The sequence below is a fragment of the Pseudochaenichthys georgianus genome, chromosome 3 (genome assembly GCF_902827115.2).
Source record: "Pseudochaenichthys georgianus chromosome 3, fPseGeo1.2, whole genome shotgun sequence".
In the NCBI taxonomy this organism is placed as follows: Eukaryota; Metazoa; Chordata; class Actinopteri; order Perciformes; family Channichthyidae; genus Pseudochaenichthys; species Pseudochaenichthys georgianus.
This window is the reverse complement of record NC_047505.1, coordinates 33,684,356-33,697,868: the sequence shown is the minus strand read 5'-3', so window position 1 is coordinate 33,697,868 and position 13,513 is coordinate 33,684,356. Positions and strand designations below refer to the sequence as shown.

The following is a 13,513-nucleotide window of genomic DNA, read 5'->3' as shown; positions in this document are numbered from 1 at the left end:
TTAAGAATTTACAATCAGCATCCAGTATTCAACTAAGCCGTGTTATACAAGTTGTTAGTAGCCTTAATGGCCTACACAGTTGTTATGCTATACCACATTGCCCTTCACTGGAGGTATAATGAGCTGCACTAAACTACATTTTAGCATTTAAAATACCTAGCCATTCTTTTGCGGTTATTTTGGTGAAAGTAACTAAAAAGTAACTAAAGTAGTGTAACTCATTACATTTCAGAGACAGTAATATTGTAATGTAACTTATTACTTTCAAAAGACAGTAATAAGTCATATGTAATAAATTACATTTTGGAAGTAACTTGCCCAACACTGATGGTATATGCTTCAGCACCTCATAGCAATTACTCAGATGCTCGTCGGTGCTTCGAAGGAGGTTCAACTTCATGAGGAGATGAATCATGCATTTATCAACACAAAGACGAACATAATGTTTAGCCCCAAGTAGTGCTGCGTACCTGGACTCACATTCAGGTTCAGGTCCGGACTCAAGTCCAGAGGTTCAGGTTCAGGTTCAGGTCCGGACTTATAAGTCCGGACCTGAACCCATGGCTTGTGTCAAGTTGTGTGAGTAACTAAAGTGAACTTATTGTGAGCTAATTATCAACTCAAATTCAAACTCATCAGGTTTATTGTGTTCCCTTCCAACTTGTGTCTACATTTCTCTACAAAGTACAAATGTGCCACTTAGTCTACAAATGACTTATGACAGCAACTACAGTGAACGACTACAAAGTTCAAACATTTATTTCATTTACCAAACTAAAGTAACCAAACAGTCCCTGAGCTGACTGAGCCTACATCCCTAAAGCTTTGCTGAAAGGTAGAGTGTAGAGTAGACTATACGCATTACACTGTTACACACCTACTATACAGTATAGGCTACACTGTAGTGACTGTACAGTCAGAGTGTACTGTACTGTCTGTGCACCATGTATTTTCTACAACTCTACATGTGACATTATACAGTACATACTACATACATAGTGATGTACATACATACTGTTAGAAATTAAAATCAATGTTGATATGGCGTAATTTTGAATTAAATACACTATTTAATTTAAATCAGTTTTATTCTGAAAAAACTGGAAGTTCACACTATTAACTTAGTACTTTTATTCTGAAAATTCTTCACTTCCGGTTAGCATTAGCATGTGGCGAAATTCTACGTTTTCAAACCGTGAATCGAAGGTGAAATGACATGTGATGTTGTACACTGAGCACACTGGGATTAGCACTCATTTATTGACGCTGAATAACGTTTATCAGGAATGTTTAAATAACCACAGACACCAGCATATACGTAAGTGCTAGTTTTTCTGCGAGTCCAAGTACCGGTTCCCGACGTTCCGGTTTTAACCGGACTTGAACCGAAACTTTTTACAAGTCCAGTACCGGTTCGGCGTACCGGTACGCAGCACTAGCCCCAAGGCCTAATGTTGAATCCCATTGCCTCATCTATGTACCGCAATGGATGCTCCATTGTATCAAATGTATTCTGTGCGCTCATGTACATTACACAATGCAGGACGGATCAAAGCTGTGCTGCAGAGAACTACAAACACACAAGGACACCAAGCACATACAACCCACACAACACTCTCAGATTTCCCAAGCACAAACGCATACAGGGCTCAGTGACACATGAATCCTCAGAAACACAAACACACTTGCACAGAATAAAACATTCAAAATCCATATGTGCATCTTGTGGGGTCGTTTCTTTGATCTGATCTGGATTTTTTCCTCACCAAGTCTGCTCCAAGACACGATGGGTCGGGGGTATCCGGTGGCAACACACTCCAAGATGGCGGTTTGGTGAACAGTGAGGGTGAGGTTTTCTGGACCGACCACTATCATAGGCTCTTTGTAAACAGATGACTGAGAGCCTGGAGAAAAACACAGGGGGAGAGGGGGAGATAAGATGGGACCAAGCATGATGGATGGCATCCTTTAATTGGATTTCTCTAGAGTGCATTAGCTCGATATCTCCTGAATGAGGCAGGAGAACAATAGGTTTGGAAAAATCTAGGGATATGCTGGGTAGATAGCATGCTCATGGTGTGTAGATGTGAAATATAAGATTCAAATGCACCGACCTGATACAGTGAGAAGTGCCTCGGTGCTGTGTTTCACTCCTGCACTGTTATGAGCCACACAGCAGAACTTTCCGCTGTCCTCGTCACGCACACCTGTGATCTGCAGAACACCTGTCGGCAAGAGGGTGTACCTACGAGAGAAAACAGAGGCAGGAGGAGACAAATACGGTGAGACCTGGTAAATGGACGATAACATGCTGCCATCTAAAATCTCTAAGTATCAGGCTGTGATGTGGTCTGCTCCAACCTCTCGTCCTTGGTGTTCACCGGACGGCTGTCTTTCTCCCAGCTGATGAGCGGCTCTGGCAGACCGTGGATCTGGCACTGGAATCTTGCCACGCCGGCCTCCTCAGCGTGAACTGACTCCGGTTGTTCATGGAAGTCTGCCATGGCTGTAGAGAGAGGGAGAGCGGGATATTAATTCGTAAACATCACAACAGCAAGCCTGGCAGCTTACAGGGAAGCACTATTTCTGCAAGAACACACAGCTTCACACGCTGCAAATTTTATAGACCAAGAAAATATTATATATAGAGTATTTTCTTCACACATTAATGTTGCCCTTTACAATCGTGTCTATATATCTGCAAGGGTAAAGTAAAAGAGCTTCACAAGCTGTGTGAAGTGGCAATGACTAAGTACATTCACAGGCTCAAGATAAGAGATAATGATTCACAGAATACTGACTAGCTGAAAAAGTATACAAGTGTAGGAATGCTGTAATTAGGTACACAACATCAACTTTTAACAGCGCTTGACATAAAGTGCATACTGCTAGCTTTACTCGTCAAAGTACTAAACAGATAAATGACTATATAGTGTGGTGAAGATGAGAAGGATAAATAGTGCCAGCTGTAAAGTAAGTATTCTTTTGAAGCCATTCTCTTCTTTCCTTTTTATAGAGAAAAATGTTAAATGTTTTTGTTAAATCCGCAAATATTGTTCCCTTGCACGGAGGTTGAGAGTAATCGCATTGTAATTTTTTTTTTAATCCAAGCAAGTTATTTGGTGACACAGAAGTAACTTGCGACAGAAGACAACTAAAAGAGATTATTTTCTCTATATGCAAAAATATAGCTTCTTCTTTCAAAAAGAATATTTAATTAGTGATTTGTGATGCAACAGTTATTCTGAGCCTTTAAGAAGAAACATGTTCCAGCTATAGGAGCATCTGATGTACAACTCTATCTGAGTCATCAGGTGCTCAAGGTGATGTCTACATACATGCCGATATAAATGTAAGATGTAAGATACGGGGAGTATGGATTTCCTGCCATATGTTGACATTCAGCATGTAGACCTGGCATGTTTTTAAAGATGCATACTAACACAAACAAAGACAACAAACACACACACACACATTGCTATGTAGCATAACCAGTATCGATATCCCGACAGAGGGCCTCACTCAGCTGCACTTCACATTTCTACTTGCGGCAGAACAAAAGCAACATTGAAGGTGGAGCCAGCAACAAACTCAATTAGAGAGAGGCCCTCTTCTTCCACAGTTCTCCCTCCTTCTTCAACACAAGTGTACTCATTTAAACGTCAACCATAATTAACTAGGACACAGGAGGACTTGTCTGAACACTGTTAGCATAACAAGAGGGACAGACTCTTATTATTTCATAGCCTCATGCTCTTCCTAACATGTAGCCGGCATCAATTCATTACTTGCAGAACAAGTTTATTTCTGACTGACTGACAGCTGCTTGTTGGCTGTTTGTCTTTTCACTTATTTATATTTCTGTTCCCACTTGTCTTTATTTTTCACAGCAGACAATTATATACTGGTAATGGATTTCAATCCCTTCTTACTTATCATTCGTATTTGGAAAGGGGATAACAAAGAGAAAGCACAATAAATGTCTGATTGGAAATAAAACCAAACCACCAACAAATGTTTTAATGGACCACAGACAGATACTTTAGAAAGAGTGGCAGTACTTTAGACCCATGTGTCTGCAACAGCGGTCTAGCACTTCGATTATTCCATTTAGGAGCCTAATAAGAAGTGGGGCATTCTCCAACACGACTTGACCTTATATCTCTGATTGGATGTATGGCGCTTTGATATAAACATTTAACCATTATAATTTTGTATCTTTCCAGCAGTGACAGCTTCACTTCCTATGCTACAAGATCTCTTTGAGAGAAGAGATAGCACGTCCACTTGTTTCCACTGGCTCAAGATAATTTACGCCCCAAAAAATCTGACTGTTACTCAGCCTGACAGGGGCTCATATTTTTCCTTTGGCCCCTGTTCTACGAGGCCACACTTAAACAGCTGTATATCTTACTGGGGTAATTCAGCTTAAGTGCCTATCTCAGGGGCCCAACTGAATTATTCCACCTGGGACCCACAACCTTCTAGCCATAAAGCATTTTAGGCTAACCTCACTGTGAAGTTTAGACAGCATAAAAGTCACAGAGAACATTTACCAGATTTTATCACCAAATGAGTATTATAGCACATATGCAGCTTTTGAGATGTACTTTAGATAATAATAGTTTTCTTTAACCACAGCGAACTGCAAGCTCTAGGCATTTTAATCATTTCACTTAATGTGTAAAACACTGAACATAATTTCAAACAAATGATTGTATATCTCACAAGACAGTCTATTTCCCCGTAAGAATATTTTCATGGGTTCTCACTTCTATTCGTGACTCGCTGACAAAAGCAATCAGAAACACTTTCTGTATCGGCTTGTCGTGACACGGAGCCGGGGGTAGAGACTGGCAGAGTCAGGCATCGAATCAAAGCCCTGAAGGCACTGTCGCTGCAGAAAGGTCAGGAGCAGTAAAACAGCTAGGAACCCTTCAAAAAATAATAGTGAGTGACAGATCTGATCAAAGACGCTTGCTGTCTTGGAATTCAGTCTTAAATTGAGATACAAACATGCTGCTGTTTTTACTTTCCATGTGTACTGGGAACACTGGGGATATGGAGAAAGAAACACAATTGCACGTGAATGCTTAGGAACAAAGCAGTTAAAAAGGAGGAACAGCGCCTATGGGAGCTTTCTTGTGAATCTCTGCCAAGTAGTCATGGTGTCCGCTGATCTGGCTGCTGTGTGTCCACCGACTAAACCCCCCTAACGGGCCCCACCCTTGGCCTTCATGCATAAAACATGGCTTCTCTAAGAGGCCCACACCCCTGCGCCTATCGACACACTCGTAGATCAGACACAATCTGAGAAATCACAATAGGGTTACATACTCAGATAAACACGTACAGAAGCAGAGAGACTTGTTAACCATCTGCGCTAGATGCAGAGGAAAACAGCGGTTCCTAATCTACATTGTGCATGTGGCTTTTTATTGTTGGAGAGGTTGCAGAGTCAATCTAAAGTCATAATGCGCAGCTACAGTACAGACATATAAACATATGCAAAGAGCTGCTTCAACAGAAACAAACAACCATATCGATCCCCCTTCTGCTGCAGGAGAAGATAGACACACACGAGGAACTCTCACTCACCCCGACACACTAGCGCTAACGGACAAGCTCCTTTACTGTTTTTCGCTCTTCCTTTGCTAAGTGTTGACAGACACATGATTAAAGACTGTCCACTACCAGCGCGACGCAGCTGGCGTCAATTGAGAAGGTCTAATTATTGCAATAATGGAGAGAATACTAAAAAGAAATCCATACATACAAGTGCGCAATTGCTCCTTCAACATGTCTCTGTGAAAACCACGAAAAGAATAATGAGTGAGGGAGTAATACGAGTAAAGGTCACGGACACAACATGTGAAGCGTGGTGATTTTGACAGATAGCTGAGCAGTAAATAGGGTTTGTCAAAACTCTGGTCATCTAATAATAGCCATCAAGGGAGAAGCACACCTGCACGTTTGTTTCAATTAAAGACCAACAGTTCCAGAAGGAAACATCATCAGGCTAAGATGCGTTTTAGTAACATTTAGGTCAAAATGTCACATCATGAAAAGGCACAAAGCCATATGAAGGATGAAATACAAATCCAAGCGCTGAGTATTGGGTTCGAGAGCCAATGAGGAGCTTAAAAGGCAGTCAATGTTGATTAATGTCCCAATCCTTCAATTTCACCGTGCTAAATATTTAGGATGGTTGATTTTTTTTTCTTTTCCAATCCAAGCAACTCAGATTTATCTAATGAAGAAATGTAGATTAAATGGTGATTATGTGAATGTCCTCTTGCTGCATTATGTTTTGCCTAATAGCCCAAAAGTAATGATCCATCTTCTTATTGCTCAGTTAAACACACGCACACCAGAGAATAATTAAGAACGTGATTAAAAGCCCAAACTGTGCGGTTTCCTGTGACGACTCCTGCAGCAATGTCCGAATCAACCAATCTGATGAAACACTTCCATTTGTTTCCTGGGGATGATTCATTGATATGACGGAGGTAATGACGCCAAGAGAAGGACATGCATCCTACGGCACCATTCAAACCTGCAGCTACGGTGCAAGGCTTCAGTGAGCTCCCATGTTGGAAATGTCATTTCCCTCCCTCACACCTTCGCTTGCCTCCAGCCCCCCGCCCCCTTCCATCCTCACATTTTCAACCGTTTTCTCGATTCTTCATCGCACACCTCGCCCCACCCCCACTAGCCCTCTCAGGCCTGTGACATCATTAGGCGCATGTTGTTCAAGCAGTGGTGATGACTGCCGTACCCACCCCACCCCCACTTCGGTAAACCAGTAAAATAGAGATGAGGCCCATAAATGATGGAGTTGGTGTACGGTGCTATTCCAGCATGGAGAGCCCACACTTCAGCAGCCTTTAAATAGGCATCCCTGAAATAGCAGGCCCTGTGCTGGGACCCTAGAGATGGCATTTTAATGCAGATGTGATATTTTATTGGCTCCCTGCCCCAATAGGCCCCCCTCCCCCACCCTCCCTAAAGCCTGGGCACTGCTGTGATCAATCTGCTTGTTCGCGTTGCGTGATGCTTATCACCTACGAAAGGAAGGGCTGCACGTGTGTGGGCTGTCTCTGGCACACATTAATTTGACTCATCAACACCTTCCTGTCAGTACCTGCATGAGCAAAAGCATCAGATAAGCTGCATTTCTGCCGTTCACGCTCTACTGGCAGAAGTAAGGATGCCCATGAAAAACCAGACTTATTGGACATTGGTCACACTCAAATATACCCTTAATATGTCTTATATGTCAGGACCATGCCAGTATGCATGTTAAGCACTATATGGCACGTAATTGAGTGCAAACTTTGCAATTACATGTATTAGGCATGGGCGGTCTATTTGTATGCAACTTAACAATTAACTATTCACTTTGGTTTTTGCAATCTTCTATTACAAAAAGCAAAAAGTAAGTTTAAAGGTGTCAGGGTAGAGCGAAGCAGGACCCAAATGCAGATTTCACAGAAAATACCTTTATTTCAAGGTTAAATAGTAACAAACTCTTCCCTGTGAACACAGTCAAAGACAAACAAGGATCTCACAAAGACTAACAGGAAAAAACGAACCTAAATGCACACAGGACTAATCAAAGAAACAAGACACAGATGAGGAGGGAGGAGAAAACACAGGGGCACAAGGTGAACACAATCAGGACATCAGGTAGGAGGGAACACACAAGAGGCTTCTCAATACTCAAATGTCCCCTCCTCGACTCCTCGGTCCTCCGGTAGTGACCCCGAAATGAATTTCAGCGCGCCATTTTGAAGGACATCTCATTTCTCTAAATGCACACTGAGGATCGAGCGTCGAGGAGCCTCTCTGGAGGAGCTTTAACCGAGGATACACTGATGGTTCCTCCACGGCTCCTCCGCGGATGCATTTCCGGGAACGGTGGAGGCGTGACGCACGGCCGGACTTATCTCAGCCAATGACAGCTCTGCATGCAACCCCTGGATATTATTTTAGAAACTGCTCTCATCGCAACGCGATATTTACAGTGAGAACAGCTGTGAGGTCCATGCAGAAAGCAGAGCAGTGTGTAAAATAAATATCACTCAGTATAACAGGCCTACTCTCTTTATTTGCTGTAGTTTAGTAGATATATACAAACAAAGAGTCGATATTTTTCTAAGACCATTTAGTGCTTCACATAATAAAATACACAACGGCTGTAGCCTGATTATGCTTTAGGAGCTGTAGGTGTGTGTGGTACAGTGTGTAGGTGTGTGTTGTACAGTGTGTAGGTGTGTGTGGTACAGTGTGTAGGTGTGTGTGGTACAGTGTGTAGGTGTGTGTGGTACAGTGTGTAGGTGTGTGTGTGGTACAGTGCAGATGCGGCGGACAGATGGGTCTCAGTTGGTTTGGTGTCCTCTGCTTACTTTTAATACTTGTAAATACAACTTTTGGCCCGTAATTTCAATTCCCCATTTCAGCGACCAGAGAGAGGGGGGGATATATCCAGTCTCTGATTGTGTTACGTTATTATGAGAGTGCTCTCATACTTTAAATTGTATATATCTATATAAATATATTTGTGTGTGTGTGTCCCCGCATCTGTAGCCTGTTATTGTCTCATTATACCACATTTTTGAATTCAAAGTAAATATATAAGTCGTCATGAACACATCTGTCCATCAGACAGAGGGCTGCTGTGCCTCCTGTCATCATTAATGGACGTCTCTTTAAAATGACCGCTCAGAGGAGAGGAGTTCTCATTTCTCTAACCGCCTGCTGCTTCCCCTCCTCTCTCCTCGGTTCCCCTCCTCAGTCCTCCGCTCGCATCTCCTGTGGGCGGGACTAAGTCTTGAGGATAGGAGTCGAGGAGGGAAGTCGAGGAGGAGAAATTTAAGAATTGAGAAGCCTCTACAGACAGGAAACCAAAGACAGATCTAGACAAGACAAAAACACAACACAGACAGATCGTGACAAAAGGAGCCAGATGAAATGTCAGGTGATCATATTGATTGGACCATGAATGTTTATACCAAAATTCATGGCAACCAAAAGCAATTAAGACAATTTACTCAAAATGACAAACTCAAGGTGACATTAGAGGAAAGGGAATCAACAAAGTGATAAGTCTGTTGGAAAACATTGATGTCTGTTCCAAATGTAATTGTAATCATCCAATAGTCTGGACAAGAGTGATGCACGTCTGACCACAATCCCCAGAGTCACACCACTAGTATGAATACAAACAAACAAGCAACAATTTAATTATCACCTTTATGGTTTTACAAATACCGTATTAATACTAACTGGTGTGCTCATACCAAATGTAAAAAAGAATCGGAAGCGCAGCGTATAATGCAATCAAACACCAACGTGTTGTGCATTTCAAAACATGGATCAGATACATGTAAACCAAAGAACGCTGTAGCCTGTCCACAGATTTTCTTACCTTTCTTTAACTTGACTTTGGCTCATATTTGGTTATATATCAACAAACGTCTGAACATGGCAGATTTTCTTTCTTCCCCTCTCACATAACAAAATTGTTTTGACTGGGACTGAATTGCCTTTTCTGCTTGTGTTGCAGGGTTGTTTGCATTAGCTTCCCCGTGGTGTGATTGTCCTTAGTCTGTTGTGTTGATCAATACTACACAGCCTGTGTCCAATAAGTTAAATATAGTAAGATTGATGGCTGCTATTAAGACTCCCTGTCGAAGGTTGAGGGAGCAGCGATGCTACAATAGTTACCACTCACAATAATGCTTGACATTTCTTCTCTGTTTAATAAAAGTTAATGAGAGGCAATGATATGCACAGTGACCCGAAAAATAGAGACCTCTGCATATAGGGCGATCTAACATGACACTCCTGTAATTAATACTACCTTTGTGAAGACACACATGAACGTTTAAACAATTACAGCTCAATGATAACCGAGCAAACTCAATCTGCTGATGATGAAATTCCAAAGCTCAGAAACAATTAAATGTTTTTTCAAACTATATTGTTTTAAATGAGACCTGGACCAATTAGACAGTTAACCATTAATATTCAGCAACTATTTTACAAATTATTCTCCTAAATCATTCCAGCTTTGATAGACTTTCTTAGATAGTCAACTAAATATCTTTGGGGTTTGAATTGCTTTTTGATCTCAGCCATTTTGAGAAACGGTGACGGGGGTTTTAAGCGTTTTTACTACTTTATGGAACAAACAACTACTCAATAAGATGCATGGATGATGAACATAGTCATGAATTGTAGCCTTAATCTGGTTTTTGCAACATTATGAGGGGTTTTAGCTCTTTCACACAGAAAATCAATTGTGTGTATTATATCCCGTTTCATCTGATCATTATTTAAATTATTATCATTATTAATAACATATAGCAGCCTTGTGTTATATAATATTGCTACTGTAAATCCTTTGGTGGTTCAAATTAGCATTATAGGTTTGTCTATATTCAATACTGTCATGCTTTGTTTTACTGCTTGCCAAGATTGATGATGCTGAACAAACACTGAAACTGAATATTTAAACAGTGTAAACATGAGTGTAAAGTCACTTGCTCTGGGTCAGCGTTAAGTAGAACAGTAATTAAGGTAAGAAGATAAAAGCTTTTCTGTCACACAGAGAGAATATGATTGGAAGACACATTGCTCACTGCCTCGTTGGTTTTCCCTCTGCCGCTCCTAAACCCTACACCCCAGGGACAAAGCCTGGGCCCCACTAGTGCCCTGCATGTGCCTCTGTCACACCCCTTACTCCTGCGTCACCTTGAGCCCCCTCCACTCTCCACCCCCCACCCTATTGTCCCTCCGGCCTCTGCTCCTCCCACTCCATCACCCCCAGCCCCTGCACCCCTGCTCTGCCCCTGTAGCCCCACATTTCCACTCTAAGCCTCCTCCACTCACTTCAGCATGCAGGCCCTAATTAAAGAAAGACCCATTAAAGCACAACAGATGCTGGAAATTAAGGGATTATTTAAATGATTCGAGTCTGGACTTGGGTAAGATTAGAGACAAGTGAGAGAGTGAACGAGCTGGGGGAGGACAACAGAGAATAAAGGGTTAAAATAACAGTCAAACCACTGCCATGAAAAGAAGCATTTGATTTACACCACACATTTTTTCTGTGAACCTTGTTGATATTGTTTCCTTTCTTTAATTTAATAAAAGTTAATATGTGTATGTGCATGCAGGGACTCACAAACAACAAAGGAAGGGTCTGATGTGTGAGAACAAAAAGAGCGGGCCTTTTGTAATATTTAAAGTAACTAACTGGGCGTAAAACTGTGTACTCATTAAACAACTTCAAACATTTCCTCATGACAATGAGAGACAGGGCTCAAAAGGGCATCCTTTCAGTTCTCCAAATACCTCTCTGATAGTGTGTTTTCCACACAGCACATCACACTACCTAGTTTACTCTATAACACACACGTCTCAAACATGGGCCCAGTACGTTCAGTCTCAGTATACTGTGCGTACAATTCTATATGATAATCTGTATTCATATTGTATATTCAATAGAGATACTTTAGGTATACAACTTTCACCGTTGATATGTACACATGTACTGTTTTTGTTTATTTGTTTATAGTTTACTGTTTATATATATATATATATTTGCTGTTTATGTTTATTTTGGATTGTATTTGTATTAATGTGCAATGCTTGTCTACATGCTGCTGTGACAAAATAATTTCCAAAACTGGGATCAATAAAAGTATATCTTGTCTTCTATGTTATACTGTGCTGCATCATCAACACTGTTAAACCCCCTGATTACCTAAAAGGTGGATGCAGAAGAGAGACCTGACTCAGGCATGTGGAAGATGATTGATCTGTTTCAAAAGTCATACTTTTCACTTTATTTACTTCCTAGCTATCACCTAAATGTAAAGCAGAAATGCTTCGCTTAAAACAACATGCAGCCTAATCGTATTCCATTTCTGTGCCCTGAACTAGGGACACAATTCTCCTTCTGCTCTAGTATAACATCCCCCCCACTAGAAGAAATGAGAGGTAAAGAGTGTCTGAGGACTCACACAGAGCATACTCTCCCATCGGCCTGTAATACAAATAATTGTATCTCCTCTTAACTTGCTGCCCCTCCCTCCCCTTTAGTTTGTCCCTCTGCCAAATTAGCACCCGACTGAGGAGACTGCATGTGCGATGCCTCCTGAGAGGTGAAGTCCCATTAACCTTTTTCAGACTTTGCTCCTCTAGCTTCAGCCTGCATTGTTTTTGTCTTGACAGGGTTTAAAAATATGCTGGTCTGTACGATTATAACACCTTGACTTATCTCTGATGAGTATTGCTAGTTCACGTGTGGCTCATAGAGGCATGGGAGCTAGCACCATTTGTTTCCTAGGAAGTAAGTAACACACAGCACTTTGTACAGCCTGTTACAGCAGTAGGTATCCATTGAATTCTTGAGCAGAAAACCAATTTTCAGAAAGAGTACTAAAATAAAGCCTGAGAGAAGTGAAAGCTGAAAGTATACCCGAGGATAACCTGTAAGTGGGTCAGGATTTGGGCTCTCCGTAGATTGCTCATGTCTTACCTTTCCTCTCTCCTTTAACTTGTTACAGAGCGGAGAGTAAATCTTTAAGTCATTTCTTTTTAAATCTTGAGCATTTCAGATAGCATTAGGCTTTCCTTGAGGTACTGTGCTCAAAATCAATTGGTAGTAGAATAATTCAACTTCTTTACTCACACATGTACTCTTTACACACTCACTAACACTTAAGCAATTATTAGCGTCAGTAAGGCTGGCCAACAGAAGCCATTTACCACACCTATTACGTGTCACTTTTGACATCAGGCTTTAATAGAAAAACATTTTCTTGCGTTTCTTGCAGAGAGTAATGGACATTAACGAATATTCTGTCACTTTTCTTTTTCACACTTGATTGTTGCAGAGAAGAGGCTATTCCTTAACAGTGACATTCTCTACTTGCCCAGAGGCCATATATCTAATTAATATCGCCAATACCTCAGCATGCAACGGCCTGCTTTAGAATTCAAATGAGATGCCTCTCCCGTCATCTAACCAGTATATATGAGCTCATATCCACATGAATTATGTGCTGTCTTTTATTCAGCTCATTCACTGTACGCCCTGTGCACAAAAGCGAAACCATACAACTGCTTTATCCCTGTCTTGTCTTGTTTCTCTATGGTGTTGGAGAGTTTGAGATATTTTCAAGCGTTAAGAGACATCTGGGGTAAGATAACGTTTATATTCAAATGGGAATGCCATTAAATTCTTCTTTGGCTCGTCTCCGCCTCTTGTTTTGTGAAGCCAGAAATAAGCGAGGCCCACTGACAGCAGTGGCTCTGAATAACAACCTGGACGGACATTTGGCATCACAATTATCCTCAGTCCAACACTCATTATTTCCACCTCATTAGAGGACAACTGTTGGCTAGTCAGGCCAGTCTGAGGAGGCCAGTCTGAGGAGGCCAGAATGAATCTCTTCCGAAGAGACTTTCCTTTATGCTGCTGTTTCTTGATCATATATCG

At 41.4% G+C, this 13,513-nt stretch overlaps 1 protein-coding gene across 1 annotated transcript in view; it reads right to left on the bottom strand.

Annotated features, from left to right (window-relative positions):
- The window catches only part of igdcc3 (immunoglobulin superfamily, DCC subclass, member 3), a 64,541-nt gene that overhangs the window by 29,194 nt on the left and 21,834 nt on the right, over window positions 1-13,513 (bottom strand). Inside the window, exons 3-5 of the mRNA XM_034103409.1 lie at window positions 2,362-2,506; window positions 2,115-2,245; window positions 1,767-1,904 (exon numbers count right to left, since the gene is read on the bottom strand). Of these exons, the coding sequence (XP_033959300.1) occupies window positions 1,767-1,904; window positions 2,115-2,245; window positions 2,362-2,506 (414 nt within the window). The remainder of the gene's footprint in view (window positions 1-1,766; window positions 1,905-2,114; window positions 2,246-2,361; window positions 2,507-13,513) is intronic.